Below are 25,073 nucleotides of genomic sequence, written 5' to 3'. Positions count from 1 at the left end.
CCTGCATGTGGCAGGTGCGCTTTACTCCAATCTTAATTGACTAGGATTGTTAGTTTTCCTACCCATGGTCCCGTCCCTGGTTTTCTCAGGGCACCCTGGGTTCCTCCAATAAAAAGTGACTGCCATGAAATAGCACAATATTGCTGAAAGTTACGTCAAACACCAATCAATCAAAAATTTGTACCCATGAAAATTAATGAATCCACAGAATACTGGTTTACCCAGAATTGACAAATGTAGGTTCATATGTTCAAGTCAAATTCTTTTCCAAAATGAATCCCGTCTATAAACACCGGTCTATTGCTGAAGACCATCAGTTGACCTTTAGATGTCTTTCTTTTTCTGTTATTCCTGAGTAATAAAAATCAGAATATTAACATAATATTCCTGCTAAATGGAACTACAGTAAGAGATTTCAGCAATCATAGACATAGGCTCCTGATATACAAACTGTTTGCATGTAACAGGATTTACAACCAAGTTTATACATGTTTTAACCAATTTAATTGCATTCTGTCAGTTCCATCATAAAAAAGTCTTAAGAATTAAAGAAGGCAAACTGGTTGGATGACAAGATTGTTTGAAACAATTATGAAAGGACTTAATTCCAAAACAATTCTGAAAGGACTAATTCCAAAAAAATTCTGAAAGGACTTATTCCAAAACAATTCTGAAAGGACTTTATTCCAAAACAATTCTGAAAGGAATAATTCCAAAGCAATTCTGAAAGGACTAATTCCAAAACAATTCTGAAAGGACTAATTCCAAAACAATTCTGAAAGGAATAATTCCAAAACAATTCTAAAAGAATTCCAAAGCAAACCTGAAAGGACTAATTCCAAAACAATTGTGAAAGGACTAATTCCAAAACAATTGTGAAAGGACTAATTCCAAAACAATTGTGAAAGGACTAATTCCAAAACAATTCTGAAAGGACTAATTCCAAAACAATTGTGAAAGGACTAATTCCAAAACAATTCTGAAAGGACTAATTCCAAAACAATTGTGAAAGGACTAATTCCAAAACAATTCTGAAAGGACTAATTCCAAAACAATTCTGAAAGAATTCCAAAGCAATTCTGAAAGGACTAATTCCAAAACAATTCTGAAAGGACTAATTCCAAAACAATTCTGAAAGGACTAATTCCAAAACAATTCTGAAAGAATTCCAAAGCAATTCTGAAAGGACTAATTCCAAAACAATTGTGAAAGGACTAATTCCAAAACAATTGTGAAAGGACTAATTCCAAAACAACTCTGAAAGGACTTATATCAAAACAATCCTGAAAGAATTCCAAAGCAATTCTGAAAGGACTAATTCCAAAACAATTGTGAAAGGACCAATTCCAAAACAATTGTGAAAGGACTAATTCCAAAACAATTCTGAAAGGAATAATTCCAAAGCAATTCTGAAAGGACTAATTCCAAAGCAATTCTGAAAGGACTAATTCCAAAACAATTCTGAAAGGAATAATTCCAAAACAATTCTGAAAGAATTCCAAAGCAATTCTGAAAGGACTAATTCCAAAACAATTCTGAAAGGAATAATTCCAAAACAATTGTGAAAGGACTAATTCCAAAACAATTCTGAAAGGACTAATTCCAAACAATTCATATTCATCCTTTATTAACATTGGAACCATTATTAAAAGAACCACCAAGTTGGACTGTTGAAGTCATCACCACATAAAAAATAAAAGAAGTCTACCTATCAATGATTTAAGCTAACTTAATTTCAAACTGGTCTATCATTTTATGAGAAAGTTTTGCTATAAGAGAAGGCAATAGTATACAAAGTAAAAAACAAAATAGTCATCTTGTTTGAAATCTCATTTATTCATTTTATAAAAATATGCTGCACCATATATTAACTGTTTTATGTGTCTCACACAAAATAACTTCATTTGCCAAAAATGACATTGTATGTACATATAAATATATATTTATCTTAATAATGACATAACAAGAGTGCACACGCTGAAATGTCTCGCCTTCTTTACTAATCATTGATATTATGTTGATAGTCCTAAATATAAAGCTTTATTACAACTGTCACATAAACTTAACATTAACCAAGTAAACTAAACATTGACCAATGAACCATGAAAATGAGGTCTAGGTCAGATGAACCATGCTAGGCAGACATGTACAGCTAACAATTCTTCCATACAACAAATATAGTTGACCTATTGCTTATAGTTTAAGAAAAACAGACGAAAACACAAAAACTTAACATTGACCAATGAACCATGAAAATGAGGTCAAGGTCAGATGAACCATGCTAGGCAGGCATGTACAGCTAACAATTCTTCCATACAACAAATATAGTTGACCTATTGCTTATAGTATTAGAAAAAAAGACCAAAACTCAAAAACTTAACTTTGACCACTGAACCATGAAAATGAGGTCAAGGTAAGATGACACCTGCCAGCTAGACATGTACACCTTACAATCATTCCATACACCAAATATAGCTGACCTATTGCATGCAGTATTAGAAAAAAAGACCAAAACTCAAAAACTTAACTTTGACCACTGAACCATGAAAATGAGGTTAAGGTCAGATGACACCTGCCAGCTAGACATGTACACCTTACAATCATTCCATACACCAAATATAGCAGACCTATTGCATACAGTATAAGAAAAACAGACCAAAACACAAAAACTTAACTATAACCACTGAACCATGAAAATGAGGTCAAGGTCAGATGACACCTGCCAGTTGGACATGTACACCTTACAGTCCTTCCATACACCCAATATACTAGACCTATTGCTTATAGTATCTGAGATATGGACTTGACCACGAAAACTTAACCTTGTTCACTGATCCATGAAATGAGGTCGAGGTCAAGTGAAAACTGTCTGACGGGCATGAGGACCTTGCAAGGTACGCACATACCAAATATAGTTATCCTATTACTTATAATAAGAGAGAATTTAACATTACAAAAAATCTGAACTTTTTTTTCAAGTAGTCACTGAACCATGAAAATGAGGTCAAGGACATTGGACATGTGACTGACGGAAACTTCGTAACATGAGGCATCCATATACAAAGTATGAAGCATCCAGGTCTTCCATCTTCTAAAATATAAAGCTTTTAAGAAGTTAGCTAACGCCGCCGCCGCCGCCGCCGCCGCCGGATCGCTATCCCTATGTCGAGCTTTCTGCGACAAAAGTCGCAGGCTCGACAAAAATGATGTTGCCTTATAAACCTCAACCAATGTTTACAAGTTTAGGAAAATGTGTTAAAATATGAAACAAATACTCAAATACAAAATAAATTACTGTGATTCAGAAATAATGCTGCATATAATTTATAAATGGTCAAAGACAAACAAAATGTGAGGTTAATAAATACAATTTTAGGAAATAATGCTTACAGAATTTACAAGGCTAGTTCTTATTTCTGGTTTACTTATCCTGTCACATTTTTGCAATAATAAAAACAAACTTTTCTAGAAAATCTGTTTTTTTTTTGTCCTCATACATGTCAACAATTAAAATTCTCCTTGAGTTAAGACATCTCAATACAGTTCGTTTCCGATTTTCAACACAAAGCTCGTATTTGAATTGTTCATTACCGAGGAAAAGTTACAAAAAACAAAATATGATGAGCAAGGATTATTTAACAAGATAATTTTTAGGTACTTGATTTGTTTTAATAATTGGGTTTCATAAATTGTTGATGAACAAACAACACCATGTTTGAAAAATAAAGACGAAAAGACAAATCCACAAATCACTTCAAGGAAACTAAAGATTGAACAACATGAACCATCCGAGGGGATGAACTCTGGTGCTAAGGAATGAAACTAAAGATAGAACAACATGAACCATCCGAGGGGATGAACTCTGGTGTTAAGGAATGAAACTAAAGATTGAACAACATGAACCATCCGAAGGGATGAACTCTGGTGCTAAGGAATGAAACTAAAGCTTGAACAACATGAACCATCCAAGGGGATGAACTCTGGTGCTAAGCAAGATGATACCATGAAAAGATTCAAGACATCAATCAAGAAAAGTCTTCAACAATCTAAGAATAATTTACAATAATCAAAGTGTTTGTGAGCACTGAGGATGCTTTAAATTTGCATTGTGAACTTAAAATACTTAGAATGTATATAGGAGAGATATTTTATATGCATGATAGATAGTGACTAATATTAACCCAAATGAGGCATGTGATCAAATATAAGATGAACAGCTAATCTCCTTAATATACAGGATATCAAAGATGAGGATATTGTATGGTAATACTTTTACAACAACTTCCTGTAATAGCTTGCAACGAGGATAGTGGAACTATGGAAAAACCAGCAAGGATGATCGAAGTCCAACATGTTCCAGAGATGATAGAAGATACTAAAAAAAAAAGTAAGAAAAAATTGAGGATTCTCGTGATACAGAATCACCATTATCATAGTCTATTGATGAGGGGTAGAGAAACATTTGGAAGCATCAGACCACATGAAAAGCTGATTTCTATTCTTAAATACAAGAGTTATCACACAAGTAAACTGCAAATAGTAGCACTGGAGCTAATATGGAGGATGCTGATAATAGTTCGATGAATAGAAGTCAAAGGTCAACTGCTGGTACAACTTAATCCATTGATCATACTGAATCAGCTCTCCAGAATAAGACCATGCAAAGTGTCAAACATAACATGAATGTGTTTTAGAATACATAAATCAATTTCAGTTGATTTTGGTTAATTCATTACAATATAAGTTTCAAACAATTTTGTAGTAAAATTTATATTATGTATGGTTTGTTTGTTCATTTTAGACATGTTAGAAGGAATATGAATAAATGTGGAATCAACCCAGCAATCCTATTTTCATATTTTGCAATACATGTGTATACTCTGGCCTTTGTTAGTCTTGTATGTTTTTTAATATTAGTTCATTTGTGTGTTTTGGAGTTTGGTGTGACGTCTATTTTCACTGAACTAGTACACAATTTTATTTAGGGGCCAGCTGAGGACCACCTCCGGGTGCGGGATTTTCTTGTTGCATTGAAGACCCATTGGTGGCCTTCGGCTGTTGTCTGCTCTTTGGTCGGGTTGTTGTCTCTTTGACATATTCCTCATTTCTATTCTCAATTTTATCTTCTACTTTGGAGTAGTGATATTTATGATGTTAAAACAAAGAAGGGGAGTCCAATATATATGTTTTTTGTGACAAATCATTGTATTTTTAAACACAAACAGTTTTCAGATTTTGTCATTGATAGTGTAGTGCTAACCCCTTTTATTTAAAAGTATGAAGACATATATTCAGAGAGTCAATACTCATTATTTGAAATGAGTAAGCAGGATACTAGAATTACCATATATATAATAATCTGACTGTCAAAAACATGATGAAAATACAAAGTTGATTTAAATGCAAATTAAAAATGCTTAAAATTGAAAACTGAAAAAGGACTGTATATCATCAAAGATGAACATGATGAAAATGGTCATCTATTCCTCAGTAAACCTTCAATTTCATATTAAGCTTTATTTAACACATTTGTTTAGGCAAGTTTTTATTTAAGTAAGTACTTTGGGAAACTTGTCAATAGTTTTGTATAAAACATTTGTTCTGCATGTAAAAAGATAAAACAAGCGGCTTCTTGGTTTATCTTGATTTATGTTTCACATATTAATGTTAATTTTAAGTAAGTTGCTTAAAGAGAACATCACTCCATAAGTAATGAAATTCATTTATATTCTTCCAAATGTGTCCTTTGCTTTATAATAACCTATTTACCAAGTACAACAACCAAATGGAAAAAAATAAGTACTACATAACCTTGAACCCATCTATAATGTGTAAGTTTCTATATTTATGCTTAAAATATAAGTTGTTATGGCCATGAAACTCTGCTTATCTTAGACTTCTTCTTTGCTGATTCTTCTGTTGATGGAATTGGCTGAAATGATACAATATCATGAATATATGCTTAATGAAAAAATACAGAAATTGTTGTTTCTATTGACAAAAGCAGCTAGGTTACTGTCTCAACACATTTACTCCATTTTACCTTCAACTTGTAAGAGGATGACAATTAAAACACACTTTTAATATCCAACAGGAGTGCACATGCTGAATTGTTTCGCCTGTTTTACTTATCATTGAACTTATGTTGAAAGTCTGTAATTTGAAGGTTAAACATGTGTTTTACTGCAAGTATCACATAAACTTAACATTATCAATGATCTATGAATATGAGGTCATGGTCATATGAACAATGCCAGACAGACTTGTACACCTTACAACCATTCCATACACAAAATACAGTGGTCCTATCGCTAATAGTACCTCAAAAATAGATCAAACCACAAAATCTTAACATTGTCTAATGAACCACGAAAAAGTGGTCAAGGTCAGGTGAAACCTGCCAGACGGACATGTACACTTTATAATCATTCTTTACACCAAATATAGTGTCCCTATTACTTATAGTATCTGAGAAACAAACAGACCAAACCACACAAACCAAACATTGTCCAATAATCCGTAAAATTGAAGTCAAGGGCAGATGAAACCTACCAGTTGGACATCATCAGGACATGTTCACCTTACAATCATTCCATACATCAAATATAGTTGTCCTAATGCTTATAGTATTTGAGATACAGATTTGACCCCTCACTGATCCATGAAATGAGGTTGAGATAAGGTGAACCCTATCTGACAGACATGTTGACGTTGCAAGAAACCCATACACCAAATACAGTTATCCTATTACTCATAATAAGTGAGTATTTCACTTAACAAAAAAAACTGTTTTTTTCAAGCAGGCACTGAACCATGAATATGAGGTCAATGACAATGGACATATGACAGATGAAAACTTTGTAACATAAGGTATCTGTATTCAAGGTATGAAGCAGGTGAGACAAAAACTCAACTGAGACATAGAAAAGTTAATGAAACAGAAATTGCAGGTATAAGTGATCTACTATATACATTTACAAACTACTTAATACATTTATAAATTCCATAGTTAAGCAAAGGACAAATTAATAAATGCAGTATCTAAATAAATGCTGCAAATAAAATGTAAAATATAAATGTTTATTATGTGAAGCTTATCAGTTATGCACTTGTAAAACAAATACAAAAAAAATCTTTTTAATTTACAGTCTTCCCTTAGTTATATGTGAGGTGTTCTTATAAAATGAATTATGATGGTAAACAATAAAAATCCAAGAAATGACCTTGGGCATAAATTTCACCAATTAAAAAATATGCAGGTCAAAAGTCGGTGACCATATGATTATTTTATATCATTAAAACGGAAATTTTCATACCAGCAACATATAGTTTTTTGAAGAAAAATCTATTTATTAGAAATTAGAGATTTGACGATTTTAAACAAATTTAAGAAGGTTTTTTGCCAATTTTATTTGCTTTCTATACAAATGTTCACCTATTTTGAAAAAGTCCAATCAGTAAAATTTCAGATAATAAATTAAAAGAGATAAATGCATTATTTTTTCGATTTTCATTTATAGTTCAACGAGCCAAGGTTGTATGAAAATTTTTAGCAAAATCTGTGACATAGCTCATTTACTGTTTCTTGATCTTAAGAAACCAAATTACCACAAAATTGGTAAAATAATGAAAAGTTTTTGCCGCTCAGTGGAAGAATAGGGTACTTCCAAATTACATATTTTGAAGGTTAGGAGTTGCAAAAGAGCTATACATAATAAAATCTTTTTTATATCTTTGTGGTAAAATGCTTAATTTTTCCATTTTATTCAGTGATCTTTATATGTACAGTATTGAATCAAACCTAAAATTATAAAGGCATAAAAGGAGGAACCCTTATCATATCTTTTTCTTAAAACTGCCTCGGTGGTCTCATTTTAGACTCAAGTGTGGGAAGACTTTAAAATAGGTATTTGCTGCTTCTCTACTAAGCATGAGGCATTAAGAAGTAAGAGCAAAGACTGGTTAGCTCTTAATCAGAATAATATGTCTGGGTAGGGTGACCTGTCTTCCTTCAGACTGTTACCTTGTGAACTAGCACATTAAAAATCTGGCTAAGGATGTAGGTCTAATAAAAAGCAGGGTCAATATTCAAATTCCGTTAACATGTTCTTGTCCTGAATATGCATTTAATTTTCCGCTGGACAGTAAACAATTTTGGGTTGAGTGACTCTCCTCCTTTCATACTTATCTATGTTTATTTGTTTACAATATTGAATAACTTTGTAGTAATAGGCTGTACATTATACCTTTGTATTTTCTGATTTATTGTTGACTGTAGTCTGCTCTTCTTTACTGTTTAGGTCTGTTTTTCCACCCAAATGTTTGTTGATAAGACTGACAGATGACTGAAAACTTGCTACTTTATTTGGAGAAGTTGGTGAATTCAATTTAATTTTCTTCAATTTCTGATTTTCTTCATTTATGTCACTACAAGTTGATGAGTTGAGTTTAATTTTCTTTGGCATGTCAGGTGATACAATTTTGTCATTCTCTGTTGACGATGAATTTAATGTAATTTTTATAATTTTCTTTCGTAATGTTTGTGTATCTTTGCTTTCATTATTTAAATTAGTTTTCTCAAGCTTTGCTGTTAAACTCTGCTCAGTTTTGTTCTTAGAACATAATGAAATTTTCTTCTTGGTAAAGTCTATACAAGATGGAGGAGGCTTCAGTCGATCACTAGCAGCAGATGAAATATTGTAGGATGAAATAAATCTTGAATTCGAATCAACAGATGATTTCCTGGAAACAGAATAATTACAGACAAATATTAGAAACTGCAACATTAAATATCTATCTCAATAAAAGAACAGAGTTCCAATGTCCCCCCGCATTGCACATATTTGATCTGTCCAAGGGCAAAACTTTTTTTTTGTTCTTTAAAATTTTTTATAAAGATCTTACAGAAATGAAGGCTTGAGAGCAAGTGCAATGCAATTTCTGATGTATTACCAAGGGGCATAACTCTTAAAAAATATTTGAAAAGCACTGATTTTCAAAATTATCTGAGACATTGCTAGAATAAACCGTTTATATAAATCTGATAAAAAAATCTGGCAAAAATTGCACAATGCAATTTTCAATATAATTAATATTTCCAAAGGGATCAATGCTTTTAAAAATAGTTGATAGGCACTGATTTTTCAAATTTGTCTGAAACAGAGCTGATATAAACCTATGATATATGTTTCATAAAAATCTGGCAAGAATTGTACACGAGAGCACTCACAATGCAATTTTCCATATAATTAATATTTCCAAGGGCATGACTCTTTTAAAAATAGTTGATTGGCACTGATTTTCGAAACTGTTTGAGACATTGCTTATATTAACCTAAGATATAAGTTTAATAAAAATCTGGCAAGAATTGTATCCGTTAGAGCGCTAACAAGACCAGACAAACAGACGGATGCCAAGTATTTCTATGTCCCCAGCAACGCCTCATGCGGGGGACAAAAAAGTATGATTGTAAACAAATATCTCTTTTTACAAATATATGTACAAAATGATTATACTTACTTTTTTGGTGGTTCATTATCATCTTTAATTGCCATCTTTCTCTTCTTTGCCATTATCACCTGTTTCTTGGTCATCTCCCGTCCCCGTCTGTTCATACGATATTTCCTCTGAGGAAGTGGTAAAACATATCTATAATAGAGTTCTACTAAGCCTTCCTTGCATAGTGATGACAAGTCTTCATTTTGTATGTATCTCTGAAATAGGCAGAATCTGATACTTAGTTAGAAATTATAAATGATCAACATTACAACATACATGTTTTGTTAGTTTTTCTGCTTTGTATCAATCTGATGAGTTAAGCCCTTTTCAACTGATTTTTATAGTTTGTTCTGATGTTGTACTGCTACACCACTGTCCCAGGTTATGGGAGGGTTGATGCCTTCAAATATGTTTAACCATACCACAGTTCCCTTGTTCATAATTGTTAACATAATATTTTAAAGCTATATAGTTATTTTATTAGATTACATCCATTAATATAATGTATTGTTATCACAGGGTAATAAATAAAGAATCTGTAAGGCCAGGGAAAAATAATTGTTGGTTTCCCTTAACCTGACCGGGTCTACTTTAAACTGCCGGGTCATTTATTTTTTTCGACTGAATTGAAAAAAAAAAAAAAGACTGTGTCTAGGTGTCTAATTCCGATCCAGCATTGTTGACAAATATTTTTTCATATACGTTTCAGTTTTGTTGTTTAGAAGCATAACAATGTCAAGGTAATTTTTTTCTGACTTAGCTTCTAGATCACTGAAGCGCTTAACTGATAGGATAAATAACAATGATTTAAAGCGTTTCGCTCCCCTGTTGTTTAGATCCTCAAAACGGTCAACTTGGCACCAAGCACGAATATTCTATCAAGATTGAATACATGGACACCAGTTCTTTATGTTATCAAAGTCACCTAAGTTTAATACCAGTTGTCAAGTAATTCAATTCAATTCAATTCAATATTTTATTGGAAAGAGCACAATAGAGGCGTGATCCAAATACAGACAATAATATATTCAACAATATCTGCTATAAATGAAATAAAGATCAATGTAACAAGAAGTCATAAGTCAATTCTAGATATAGTCTATGGATACCATAGCATTCAGAATTCTTAATGATACCATACACATATACAGCATGATTATTCTAAGTTTTCATAATTTTACCTAAAAACACAATCACCTATATAAGATATATGTGTATATGCACAAGTGGCTATAAAGGATTATTATCCGATGAAACAGTATGGTGGTCTCTCAAATCAAGAGCTTCTTCAATATACATACAAATTGATTTAAGTTCTTTTTCAGAATTGGGATTTAAAATTTTGATAAAATTTTCATTCAAATTATTTGAATTTATTTCATTGATTTTATATTTAGATCTAATTTTGTTATATTGAGGACATTCAATCAAGAAATGTATCTCATTTTCAATTCGTCCTGTTCAAAATTTACAAAATCTCTCATTAAAGGATATTATTGGTCTTGCATACCTACCAGTTTCTATTGCTAATGAGTGTGCACTTATTCTTAATTTGGTGAGTTTTTTTCTAAGATATTTAGGAACATTAAAGTTTAAATATTCTTGTTGTTTAAATTTAGTATAAATTTTACTACAGAATAAAAGTTTACCACAGTTTCCATCTTTTATTTTAGATAGTTCAAATTAATATAATTTTGTTTTTGTAGAAATCTTCTAGTTTCTGTTTGAAATTAATATTACAATGCTTGTTTAAGGATATACCAATATATTTTGATAATTCAGATAATTTAGAGTTTTGTCCACTTCAAAAGCAGCCTTGAGAATTTCATGTGGACCAACAGACCGTTCACCAATATCACTGAGATGCACATATATACATAAGTTGATAACATCTAATGTTATTGCTAATAGGTAATGTACCCAATTCACACCGCACTGCTAGATTGGAAGACTTTCCATGAACCCCAAGTATGTTTTTAAATATGGAGTTTTGTGTTTTTTCAAGTTTACTTTTGTCTAATGCTTCAAAATTTGGTTTGAATTCTGATATCCAAGTAAATAAACATTTGTCATAAACGCAGTCTATAGCAACACTATTTGATACACAAAAAAACAAAACAAAAAAACTCCTGCCTGCTGGGCCATGCAAATTTTCCAATGTTATATATATAATTAGGAGAAACCAACAATCATTTTTCCCTGGCCTAACCCTGAGATTGTTTCTTATGTATATTGCCCTGAAACAAGACTACATAAACATGATAATGTACTACATCCACTTCATTTGAACTTTGGTGGATAGTTGTCTCATTGGCAATCATACTACATCTTCTTTTTTGATATTAAGAAGAGATTTGTTTAAACTAGCAATAAGGCTTTTGAAATAGATCCATTTAAGGTTCATGCATGTTCATGTGGACCCTTTGGCTAAAATGGTTGCATTTTCACCTCAAAATTTACTCCGAGTACAGACAAACCTCTGTATCTGGAAAAGTTTTAAGGCATAGCATGCCCTAGATAAATAAAATTCAAATATATTTTATGTTTTGGAAAATTTAAAACTTAACAGGATTTTGCACTGCACTTTTTTTTCATTCCTCCAGAAGGTGCCAAAATAAACTAAGTTGGGAAAGAGGTTTGAGAACTTCCCCACAGCTAATAATTGAAGTGAACTGTATTGATTGACATGGACAATAGATAACTGACAATAATTGGTGATTTAAACTGTGTACCTGAGTGGACAATATCAAGTGAAACACCGGTAGGTCTTTTCACCACCGAACACCGCCGAACACATTAAAATACTATCTAACACACCTATATATATTGTTTTCATCTTTATTTATATACATTGTATTTGACTTACCTTCTGAACGAGAATGAATATGTTTACACATATATATATACACAAATTAATAAGAAATGATAACAAGAGAACCAAAAAGAACAGTCTAGCAGGGCTGTTGTCAGAACAGTACACTTTCAAGTCTAAATTTTTTTTTTAAAGAATTATTTTGATAATTTCACATTAAATAAAATGTTTTAACTTATTTGAACAATTTATTTCTAATAATTGAAAGTAAAGACCATAAGATAATATACAATGAAATACAGACAATGTCTATCCGGAAAAAATATTGCTGGATCCGGAAGCGTTTTTTTTTTTTATTCTAAACTTTTACATCACTAATGCACATAAAAATGTGAAAAACATGACAATAGGATTAAATTTTACCTAATTTAATCGATTTTATTGTTTTATTGTGTAACATTAATGTTTTTCTTAAGGGTTAGTGGTCTTTTTGGGTGTTCGGTGGTGTTCAGCAGGGTGCGGTGGTGTTTGGTGGTGAAAAGACCGACCCATTGAAACACAATTGTTTGTTAATTTTATCATCTTCTGCAGGGACGAAAAAAGTGCACTGCAAAATCCAGTTAAGTTTAAAATTTTCTAAAACATACAATGCGTTTGAAATTTATTTATCTAGAGCATGCTTTAAAACTTTTCTAGATGCACAGATTTGTCTGTACTCGGAGTAAATTTTGAGGTGAAAACGCAGCCATGTTAGCCAAAGGCAAAGGGTCCACATGAACATTAAGTCAAGAACAAGCTGGCGGCCTTTAAGACATTTTATGATAAAGTTGAAATTTAATGCCATATTTTGCCATAACATTGAACCTTGTCCTTTTTGAAAGGTTTTGGATAGAAATAGGGAGGGAGCTTTAACCTTTAGGCTTTACTGTTTACATCGCATTCCTGTGCGACCAAAATTTATCAGACAATCACGGGAAGCACTAATGACAGGACGATTGCCCGGATAGTGACAGGACGATTGACCGGATGAGATATAAATAGTCATAACTTTTTTGTTATTCGGTAGATTTTTTTAATATTTGTAGACCTTAGAGAGATTAAACTATATTTTATGAAAATAAAACAAAATAAATGAAAAAAAAAAATTTTGAGCAAAAAAAGTTGACCGGACGGATTTCACACTCGCCGATATACGCTATACATATATTCAACTGGTCGACAACAGGTGTTAATATCTCTTTTGTTTTACAATATTTGTCGATGAAATTAAGGAATCTGTGAGAATAATAAATATATAATACGAAAATATAAACCTTATAGTAAACAAAAATGTTTTTCTGCAAAAAAAGTTGACCGGACGGTATTGACATTCGCCGATGTACGCGTTGATTATATTGAACTGGTCGACAAAAAGTGTTTATATTTTTTTGTTTTACAATATTTTTACATGAAACTAAGAAATCTACGAGATCAATAAATATATGATATGAAAATATAAACTTTACAGTAAAAAAAAAGTTTTTCTTCAATAAAAGTTGACCGGACGGAACTAACATTCGCCGTTATATGCTTTAAATATATTGAACTGATCGACACAAGTGTTAATATCTCTTCTTTTTTTAACAATATCTGTCCATGAAATTAAGAAATCTACGAGATCAATAATATATGATATGAAAATATAAACTTTATAGTAAAAAAAACTGTTTTTCTTCAAAAAAAGTTGACCGGACGGATTTCACATTCGACCGATACTTGCTCTAAATATATTGAACTGATCGACACAAGTGTTAATATCTCTTCTTTTTTACAATATTTTTAATAAATATATTATATGAAAATATAAACTTTATAGTAAATAGTTTATATTACTATATAACAAATGGAATTGTATATTTGTTAAAATGGTAAAAATTGCGGCAACAAATTATTCGCCGACCCCTTCCGTCTGCCAGAATTTTTCTGCCTCCTGCCAGAGACATATAATACAAGAGATTCGCAACTCTAGTAGAGTCTATATAACAGCCAATGAAATGACGTGGCCAACGGAAAGCCGATTAATCCGATGGATTTATGGGTAATAACCCGTATTGTTGTGTAAAAGGTTCTACGCCTCACGATTTTTCTAATGGATAATGCCGATACCTTTCACAGCTAAAGCATGCAAGTATATTTAAAAGTTACAAAAAACTAATTCTAATAATTTGTTATTGATAAAATGTGTTCTAATGATGAGATTAATCAAATACAAACAAAGTTAAAACTCGGCCCATTTTACTTCACCTATTGCCGTAGAAACCATTTGATCTCCCAATTTTTTTCTTAAAACTTGAAAATATGCTAATAAATATATAATTTTATGGGCCAATAGTACTCCCAAATGTTGTTTCGTGACTGAAAATAATACTATTTTCGTAAAATTTGAACCAACAATGTGGCGATTTTTTCTGATTGATACCCGAAATTTTTTATTAAACTGGCTAAATATTGAAATTGTTCATGGACAAATTTCCTTAAACCAGTCCTTCTTTTTTGTGCACTTTGAAATTTATAGCCTGCATTTTGTTAGACATTTTATTCATTTTTCATTCTGTTTATAGCAAAGTTGTTTATTTTCTCCTATTCTGAAGTCATTGTTTTTTTCTTCTTTTTAGGGTGCCAAAGATGAACGAATGCAGTAAATTTACAAAAGGAGTAAAATTTTCCTAGTAAAGGAAACCTTCTGCTGGTCGTAATATTATGAATGAGCTTCATATGCATCTGTTGTCGTTTCAGACTACGCTTCTCGTTCAAAACATGAACCTAATTCATTTTTAAATTAAAATCGTATTGAGGACATTTCAATGGTGACTGCAAAAGATATATATATATATGTTTGTGGTATATCATCTTTTCCACAAGTTTATTGTTTTCTGTTTGGTATTTAATTAATATTAAGATCCATTTTGTTAGATCTGGTGATCAATTTATTTGGCAATCGCCAATGGCAGTCAGCAGGGTTTAAGAACATCAGTTGTTCGACCTGTTAGTCAAATGCGTTTTGTTAAAATAGACTTTTTCACTTTTTTGGTCTTTTGGAAATTGTTGTTTGTGCTGTAATTAGACCCCTCTACCAAGAAATTTGTTTTACATGCACACGTATAAAAATTGCGGTTTTTATCCAACGCAATCATAGGTTTGAACGTTGTTTTTAGACTTATATATATATATATATATATATATATATATATTTGATAATAAAAGATTTTATTTACACCAAGGATTTGTATATGTTTACACATAAACAATCTTACTTTTAAATTACCATCTCTTTACCCCAGAATAAAAAGACAAAAACCGCTACAAATGATTAAAAGACAAAAACCACTACAAATGATTGTCTCGTGGGAACAAGGTTATAAAATACTTTTTAAATAGTGTCTTCCGTGTTGCTTTGATGTATGACCTGTGTTTTTATTTATAGAATTTTTGTTGCTTCGAGGACACACATATCCATCTATGTATGCAGTATTGTCAATTGTTTTTGTTGGTGGGTCTCTCGCTTATGTTTTCGTCCCTTTCACTATCAACAAAGAGTTCGTTATCAGTTTATTCAACTAGGAGTATATCTAAGTCGTAACTATTAAGATTGTCATCCCACGAAATTAAGATTGTCATCCCACGAAATAAAATCGGAATTTTCCATATTGCGTGCACATGAATGAAGCTTTATTCAAATGAGAAATTAATTGTGTAATTTTCTTAAATATTAATTCTCAATACACACTTCGAACATGAAGAAACCATAAATTTACCGACAATCATTTAAAAAAACAACTCAATGCAAGCCTATATGATAAAACTGTCAAACAACACTTAGAAATCAAACATTTACCGACAATCCTACAGAAAAAAAACTCAATGAAAGCCCAATAAATGAGGAATATAAAAATAAATAAAATTTTAATAATTTATAAATATCAAGAATAAAAAACAAAGCCTATCATGATTAACAATTAATTAACAAATAAATTAAGTTTTTTTCCATATTAATTAATTATACATTTTGTGAATTGTATTTTTGGAAAGAGTGTGGACACCTGTGGTGTGACAACTTCTTGTTTACAAGGTGTCAATTAAAACTCATTATTTATAACATGTTCGTGATTTACCTGGTCATCGAATAATTCAAACCTAATATACATGTCACACTGTGAAATTATGTCTCCGAGACAGGTGTATATTCAATAGAAACCCATTATGTAACTATCAAATAAAATGAACTCTGACACAATTTATCAAGTGTTAATTAATTAATATCAGTTTTTTTTTATACAATATCAAATTATGTCTCTTTTTCAATAATACAAATCTAAAATCAAAATTACATTAAAATAAATAATTATATATGTACTCAAATTATATTTGATTAATTATGATAAATTTAACACTGAAACAGTTTATGTTATGCTTAAACATTCGTCCTTACTTCGAGTACTTTTAATACTTTTATTAATGACTTTATTACCTAAGGAGATCTCGCGAGGTTTAACTAGTGGCCGCGTGTTATTACGGGATTTCGCCGAGTTGCGAATCTCTTGTATTATATGTCTCTGCTCCTGCTCACCAACGGGGAGGTGAAAGTGGGAATTTCGAGCAGGATATACCTTTTATCAAATTTCTTCTTTGATTGGATTCTAATTGCTAACTGATTATATAAGGTAATTCAATTAAATGTATTTGATGTCTCAGGTGTGAAAACTTTAATGACATGTTATTTGGCTTGATTGGTGATTACGACAAGTGTCAAAGTAACAGCTTCCATTTTTATTTGATTATTGTATCTCAAGCTGAGTAACTGTCAAGATCTCAGTGCTGGTGTTGCTTTACTGTACCTTAAGATGAGTGACTGTCAAGATCTTAGTGCTTGTGTTGCTTTATTGTTTCTCATGATCATTGACTGTGAAATTTTGGTACTTGTGATTCATTATTGTATCTCAAGATGAGTGATTGTCAATATTTGTCGTTGCTTGTGGTGCATTACTGTATCTCAAGATGAATGACTGTGAGATCTCGATGCTTCTGTTGCTTTATTGTATCTCATGATGAGTGACTTTCAAGATCTCAGCGCTTGTCTTGCTTTATTGTTTTCATGATGATTGACTGTAGTATCTTGGTGCTTGTGATTCATTATTGTATCTCAAGATGAGTGACTAACAAGATCTCGGTGCTTGTGTTGCTTTACTGTATCTCAAGATGAGTGACTGTCAAGATCTCGGTGCTTGTGATGCTTTATTGTTTCTCAAGATGAGTGACTGTCAAGATCGCGATGCTTGTGGTGTATGCATATATCTCTAGTGAGTTACCGTCAAGTTATCGATGCTTGTGGTGTATGAACATCTTTGTGTTGAGTGACTGTCAAGTTATCGGTGCTTGTGGTGTACGAACACGTTTCAATATAAGTGACTGTTATTTTCTCGGTGCTTCTGTTGTTTTACTGTTTCTCCAGACGAGTGACTGTCAAGATCTTGGTGCTTGTGTTGTTTTACTGTTTCTCAAGATGAGTGACTGTCTAGATCTCGATGCTTGTGGTGTATGGATATACTCCAAAACAGATGATAATCAGAATCTGCTTTGAAGTTAATCTTTCTCAATATGAGTGACTGTAGAGATCGCAGTGTTTGTGCTGCTTTGTTGTTTATCAAGATGAGTGACTGTGAGATCTCAGTGCTTGTTCTTTTGTACTGCATATCATGATGAGTGACTATTAAAAGATCTCGGTGTTTGTGTTGCTTTACTGTTTCTCAAGATAAGTGACTGCGAGATCTCGGTGCTTGTAATTCATTTCTGTATCTGAAGACGAGTGACTGTCAAGATCTCGGTGTTGTTTTACTTTACTGTATCTCTTGATGAGTGACTGTGAGATCTCGGTGCATAGATTCATTATTGTATCTCAAGCTGAGTAACTGTCAAGATCTCAGTGCTAGTGTTGCTTTACTGTATCTTAAGATGAATGACTGTCAAGATCTTAGTGCTTGTGTTGCTTTATTGTTTCTCATGATCATTGACTGTGAAATTTTGGTACTTGTGATTCATTATTGTATCTCAAGATGAGTGATTGTCAATATTTGTCGGTGCTTGTGGTGCATTACTGTATCTCAAGATGAGTGACTTTGAGATCTCGATTCTTGTGTTGCTTTATTGTATCTCATGATGAGTGACTTTCAAGATCTCAGCGCTTGTCTTGCTTTATTGTTTTCATAATGATTGACTGTAACATATCGGTGCTTGTGATTCATTATTGTATCTCAAGATGAGTGATTAACAAGATCTCGGTGCTTGTGTTGCTTTACTGTATCTCAAGATGAGTGACTGTCAAGATCTCGGTGCTTGTGATGCTTTATTGATTCTCAAGATGAGTGACTGTCAAGATCTCGGTGCTTGTGATGCTTTATTGTTTCTCAAGATGATCAGTGACTGTCAAGATCTCGGTGCTTGTGATATTATACTGTATCTCAAGATGAGTGACTGTCAAGATCTCGGTGCTTGTGATGCTATCCTGTATCTCAAGATGAGTGACTGTCAAGATCTCTTGTTGTTTCTGGTGCATTACTGTATCTCAATATCAGTGTCTATCAGGATTGACTTGCTTGTGGTGTATCAATATACCTCAAGATGAGTGTCAGTCAATATTTCGGTGCTTGTGTTACTTTTATGTATCTTAAAATGTTTGACTGTCAAGATCTCGGTGTTTATGATGAACTAATGTATTTTCAAATCAGTGGCTGTCAAATTATCGGTGCATGTGATGCATTACATAATCTCAAGACGATTGACTTTAAGATCGCTTGCATTGTGTTTCTTGTTATGAACTAAAGAGTCCTTCATTTTGATATAAAGGGTAGGTGATGTGAAATTTTGTTTTTTACCGACCCAAGTTTATATTTCTGCTTAAAACCGGTAACCTCGTCAGTGTTTCCTGTAATTTCTTATTGATTTTTATTGTTTGTAGATTTTGGTGTTAAGTGCAAATATGTGGAAGTTTGAATAATCTAAACTCATTTGATTAGAAATTAATTCGAACGATATTAAAAAAAGAGGGACGAAAGATACCAGAGGGACAGTCAAACTCATAGATCGAAAGCAAACTGACAACGCCATGGCCAAAAATAAAAAGACAAACAGACAAATAATAGTACAGATGACACAACAAAGAAAACTAAAGACTAAGCAACACGAACCCCACCAAAAACTGGGGGTGATCTCAGGTGCTCCGGAAGGGTAAGCAGATTTTGCTCCACATGTGGCACCCATACATTCTTTTGTTGAACAGGTATTTTGACATTCAAGATGTGGTTAGGTTGCTGGTTCATTGACATGTACCTCACTCCTCCTTTTATTCATACTTAATGTATCAAAGAAACTCTAAAATAGGGTTTTGAAGTTTCATTTTCTTTCTTTTTCAGGAAACATTTCCTGGTTTAGAGAAGAACACCACACATTTGTTCTCTTGTTGGTTGGGAAATACAAGTTGACGTTGGAAAGGAAACTAAATGCTCTACAACATTTAAAAAACTGTTATATATAGTGCTTCTACATGTATGTGTGGGACCCTAAATTACTCCAACGAGTATCAGCTATTACATCATGTATTAGGAGGATATGATCAACAATATATATATATTTGAGGATAAGATTAACAAATCCTAAAAAGTGTGAATATTGTACAAAATTGTCAATTACAATATGCATAATATCTTACTTACTATAATATTTAAAGAAGTGTAACAAAGTTTCCACTTATGATTTTTCCAGACGTTTTAAGTCAAATTAAATTCCTTTTGTATCTTTCAGTAAGCATTCCTAATTCTAATTGGACACATGAAAAAGGATTGCTGTTGTATGTGTGTATTTTAAGCAGACAGTAGCTACAAATTGAAATGTATTTGATGTGCTTAAGGTAGTTAATTAATGTTTTATCAAAATTTGATGTTATTGTAATGAAAAGGTAAGGAAAATGTTTACCAATCATTTGTCAATTTGTTATTCTACGAAGACTTTATAACAAGTACGATTAACTGAGTTTATTTATTATTATAATATTACTTTTAAATTAAATGCGGTATTTTCTTTTCATACGATACATATGTCTATGTTTCGTTTTACCTTGTTAACAATAATGTCCTTACCATAATTCTGATAACACTATTTGTGTTTTTGGTCAGAATTCTGATAGACATACTATCAGAATATTACATGGCATTTTTCATATCAGATGTATTATCAGCCCAAGGTTCAATATCAGCCCAAGAGCCGAAGGCATGTTATGATCTTTTTATCATATGCTTCAATAATGGAGAAAAATAACAGTTTAATATATTGATCCGTTTAAGTGGTTCTCAAGTAGAAGTTCAAAAAGTGAAAATTTTACGGACGTCGGACACCAAATCTAATACATCCGATATGAAATCTTTCTATCATATGCCTCAACAGAGGAGAAAAACAACAGTATAATTATACATTTTTATATTGACGATAAAAAAAAATCAACAAAACATAATGGACACTGTTTGGAAAAGTCAACATTTATAAAGTAACTTTCTAAATTATGCTGGAAACTTTAAAAAATGCATTTATTGTATCACTTGGTTTGTTTGTTTTTTTGTTTATTTTTTTTTTTTTTGCATTTTACATAATATAAAAAGTAAAATATGTTCCTGTTTCCTAATAATTGTTTTGTACCCTACTTTGTAAAGTTTTTCACTGAAAACGTAGCATTGAGGTGTATTTTCCGGAATTTGCCGAGTAACGCCGGAGTGCCATCCGATAACGTTACGGAAAGGCATGTGATAATAATCGGAAGCATGTGATAAATTTTTCATATTAGCCCGCTAAACACCATTTCGGAAAATATGGAATTCACGTAAATTTAATGCTATTATCATACTGTAAAAATTATAAGTTATTTACTCTAAGTATATGATAAGTATAGATTATTACATGGCATTTTTCATATCAAACCCTTTATCGGCCCTAGGTCATGATATCAGCCCAAGAGCCGGAGGCTCGAGGGATGATATCATGAACGAGGGCCGATAAAGGGTCTGATATGAAAAATGACATGTAATGATCTTTTTATCATATTCTTCAGCAGAAGAAATACAGACAAGAACTATTAAAATTTTGTTTTTCTTTGAACTTCTAGATAATAATTTACAGACAACCAAATACAAATTTATTAACTGTAATTGTTTTTATTGATATAACAAGCATTTCATTTATCATGTGACATATCACAAGAATTATTATGTTCTTAGTTAGAAAAATTTATTGTCACCGCCTGCCATGTTTACAAAGAAATTTCCGGAAATGCACGAAGTTGCATGGGATAAACCCCACGGACAATAACGGAAATGCATGTGATAACATTCCGGAAGCAGTCAATAAAGGTTCGTTTATCAGCCCGCCGAGGAAATTCTTAGGAATCTGGTTGATAAACATAATAACCCTTTCATAGCCTTTTAATTATTTTTAAATGTTATTGAACTGTAAAATTTAAGTAATATTTTATACAAGTATATGATAAATGTCAATATTCTTCATGTCCTTTACAGTATTTCTTAATAATGATATGCCAACATTTCAATATACATTTTGTCCTTAACAGAATTCTCAGTGATAAGATTGTCACTTCTGATAACAATATAAATCTTAACAGAATTCTGATAACACTTCGAATATACTACCAGTGAAACCCTTAACGGAATTCTGATAAGACTCACATCTGATAACAATAGCCTTCTTAACAGAATTCTGATAAGACAGTCGCATCTGATAACAATAGCCTTCTTAACAGAATTCTGATAAGACAGTCGCATCTGATAACAATAGCCTTCTTACCAGAATTCTGATAAGAATCGAATATAGTACCAATGAAACCCTTAACGGAATTCTGATAAAACTTACATCTGATAACAATAGCCTTCTTAACAGAATTCTGATTAGACAGTCGCATCTCATAACAATAGCTATCTTAACTGAATTCTGATAAGAATCGAATATAGTACCAATGAAACCCTTAACGGAATTCTGATAAGACTCTAATCTGATAGCAATAGCCTACTTAACAGAATTATGATAAGACTGTCGCATATCAAAGCAATAGTCTTCTTAGCAGAATTCTGATAAGACTGTCGCATCTCATAACAATAGCCTTCTTAACAGAATTCTGATAAGTTAGAAGCATCTTGTATCAATGGCCTTCTAAACAAAATTCTTATATGTCTGTAGCATCTAAGCTGGTCTCTTTGGGGATATTGTTCTAAACATAATTCTGATAAGATGATTGTTTCTGAAACACATAGTTTGACTTTATCAGAATTCTGTTAAAGCCTCTTAAGTTTAATTTGGTTAAGAAATCAAGGGATCTTAGCAACATTTGGAAACAGTTTACAGCTTATAAAAAGTGTTGAAATATGTAAAACTGATATGCAAGTAGTGAAATAGATCTAAGGAGTACAGTACACAGTATGATAACTATCATGTGGCAATTCTTCTTTAAAAATCATGTTCTTATAGTTGCTAGTTAGAATTTGTCTTTTTCTTAACTTGCCAGATCCAGAATTTGATCATTTGGAAATAATCAAATGAAAATGGAAGCTGTTAAAATTAGATTAATCTAATTAAATATAAGTACTTCTAGTGTGCCGTGGTGAACTCACTCAAATCAACATTTTGGGCTCAAAGTTTTTACTATAAAATTTATATTTTCGTATAATATATTGATTTATCTCACAGATTCATTTATTTCATGGACAGATATTATAAAAAAAAAAAGAAGAGATATTAACGCTTTTGTCGATCAGTTCAATATATTTAAAGCATATTTCGGCGAATGTTAATTCCGTCCGGTCAACTTTTTTGCAGAAAAACATTTTTTTTTACTATAAAGTTTATATTTTCATATCATATATTTATTGATCTCGTAGATTTCTTAATTTCATGGACAGATATTGTTAAAAAAAAGAAGAGATATTAACACTTGTGTCGATCAGTTCAATATATTTAAAGCATATAACGGCGAATGTTAGTTCCGTCCGGTCAACTTTTTTTTAAAGAAAAACAATGTTTTTTACTATAAAGTTTATATTTTCATATCATATATTTATTGATCTCGTAGATTTCTTAGTTTCATGTAAAAATATTGTAAAACAAAAAAAATATAAACACTTTTTGTCGATCAGTTCAATATAATCAACGCGTACATCGGCGAATGTCAATACCGTCCGGTCAACTTTTTTTGCAGAAAAACATTTTTGTTTACTATACGGTTTATATTTTCGTATTATGTATTTATTATTCTCACAGATTCCTTAATTTCATCGACAAATATTGTAAAACAAAAGAGATATTAACACTTGTTTTCGACCAGTTGAATATATGTATAGCGTGTATCGGCGAGTGTGACTTCCGTCCGGTCAACTTTAATTGCTCAAAAATATTTTTTTTCACTTATTTTGTTTTATTTTCATAAAATATAGTATAATATCTCTAAGGTCTACAAATATTAAAATAATCTACCGAATACCAAAAAAGTTATGACTATTTATATCTCATCCGGTCAATCGTCCTGTCACTATCCGGGCAATCGTCCTGTCATTAGTGCAACCCGACAATCACTCCGTGCACAGAATCCCAAATGGGATTAGACAAAGACATGCCGAACTCTTTCGAACTGGAGACATACTTGATCTAAAACTGAAATCAAATCGCCAACTGACATCAATTCTGGATACAATAAATTGGGAACAGCATTTTTTTCGATTTCTTTTTCCACACTTTCCTCCATGATTTCGTCTCTCGGAATTTTTCTTCCAATACAATGGTGAATTAGAGGCGTCCGAACAACAAGCGTGTCAACTATTTACCACAAAATTTATTGGGACAAGAAAGTACTTTAATTGGTTCAGATGATGCAATTTTTGGAAATTCAATATATAATATAATAAATTGCAACATCCAAAACCTTATATAAAAACTGTTTGGTATGAAGGACAACACTTTGACTGTATATAGAATGTATAGCACTAACTATTATCACATGTGCATCCAAAAGTGGCATAATAATCAGATTATTAATGGTGGTCAGTGGTTTGTAGTTGTAATTGCAGGACAAACATCATTTCGTTTGCGTAATGAGAAATGAAGAAAACTAATAATTAATTTAAAATCAAATAATGTTCAAGTTCAACTAATGATTTTTGTGCTATCAATTTTGAAAGTTTTTACAACTTTATTTATTAAAGTCATGAGTCACAGTGTGAGCTTTTATCATCAGCATAATCATAACTGGTACTATCTTGAACAATTTAAAATGTGTTGTAAATGAAAACATTAAAAACAACTGCATGGACTCAGAAACCTAGCAACTACAAATGTTTCCTGAAACAATTGTAGTTAAGCTAATTACATAAATGTTCTGATCAGATTACAAACTGGGGCTTGCCAAGTTTTTTATTTTTGCTTAATGAGTATTAGAAAAATCCACTTTTTCAGAATTGTTTCATTCCATTTAAACCAGTTTTGAAACTAGAATAATATTTTTCTTTGTATGATACACACAATAATACTAAAATAATGTTGGAATTTGGGAAACCAGTAAGACCTTCAGTGCTCTCAATGATTGCTTGATTCCAATGATGGATGATTGATAATCAGATCTATATATTTTTCTCATGAGAATCATTGTAAAATGCAAATATCAGCAGGAATTTAGGTTTTGAAG

The 25,073-nt window shown here is 31.8% G+C and overlaps 1 protein-coding gene across 1 annotated transcript; it reads right to left on the bottom strand.

Annotated features, from left to right (window-relative positions):
* Positions 1-1,815: 1,815 nt before the first annotated feature.
* Positions 1,816-24,295, bottom strand: LOC127724727 (uncharacterized). Its single transcript, XM_052231822.1, has 4 exons — positions 24,036-24,295; positions 9,520-9,713; positions 8,247-8,742; positions 1,816-5,932 (listed from the first exon to the last, which is right to left on the bottom strand). Exons 1-4 carry the CDS (start codon positions 24,135-24,137, stop codon positions 5,867-5,869), a joined length of 858 nt encoding a protein of 285 aa, XP_052087782.1. The 5' UTR covers positions 24,138-24,295; the 3' UTR covers positions 1,816-5,866.
* Between the last annotated feature and the right edge of the window lie 778 nt (positions 24,296-25,073).

Source organism: Mytilus californianus, unplaced genomic scaffold (assembly GCF_021869535.1).
Source record: "Mytilus californianus isolate M0D057914Y unplaced genomic scaffold, xbMytCali1.0.p SCAF_14, whole genome shotgun sequence".
NCBI lineage: Eukaryota > Metazoa > Mollusca > Bivalvia > Mytilida > Mytilidae > Mytilus > Mytilus californianus.
The sequence above is the reverse complement of the archived record's forward strand: the minus strand, read 5'-3'. Positions and strand labels throughout refer to the sequence as shown.

What these genes read in the sequence shown, in the direction of transcription:
- LOC127724727 (XM_052231822.1), bottom strand. Translation starts at nt 24,137, where the DNA reads ATGGAGGAAAGTGTGGAAAAAGAAATCGAAAAAAATGCTGTTCCCAAT. An exon ending in TGATTTCAGTTTTAGATCAA is followed by an intron (nt 9,714 to 24,035) that starts GTATGTCTCCAG and finishes TGCCTATTTCAG; the next exon opens with AGATACATACAAAATGAAGA. An exon ending in GATAATGAACCACCAAAAAA is followed by an intron (nt 8,743 to 9,519) that starts GTAAGTATAATC and finishes TTCTGTTTCCAG; the next exon opens with GAAATCATCTGTTGATTCGA.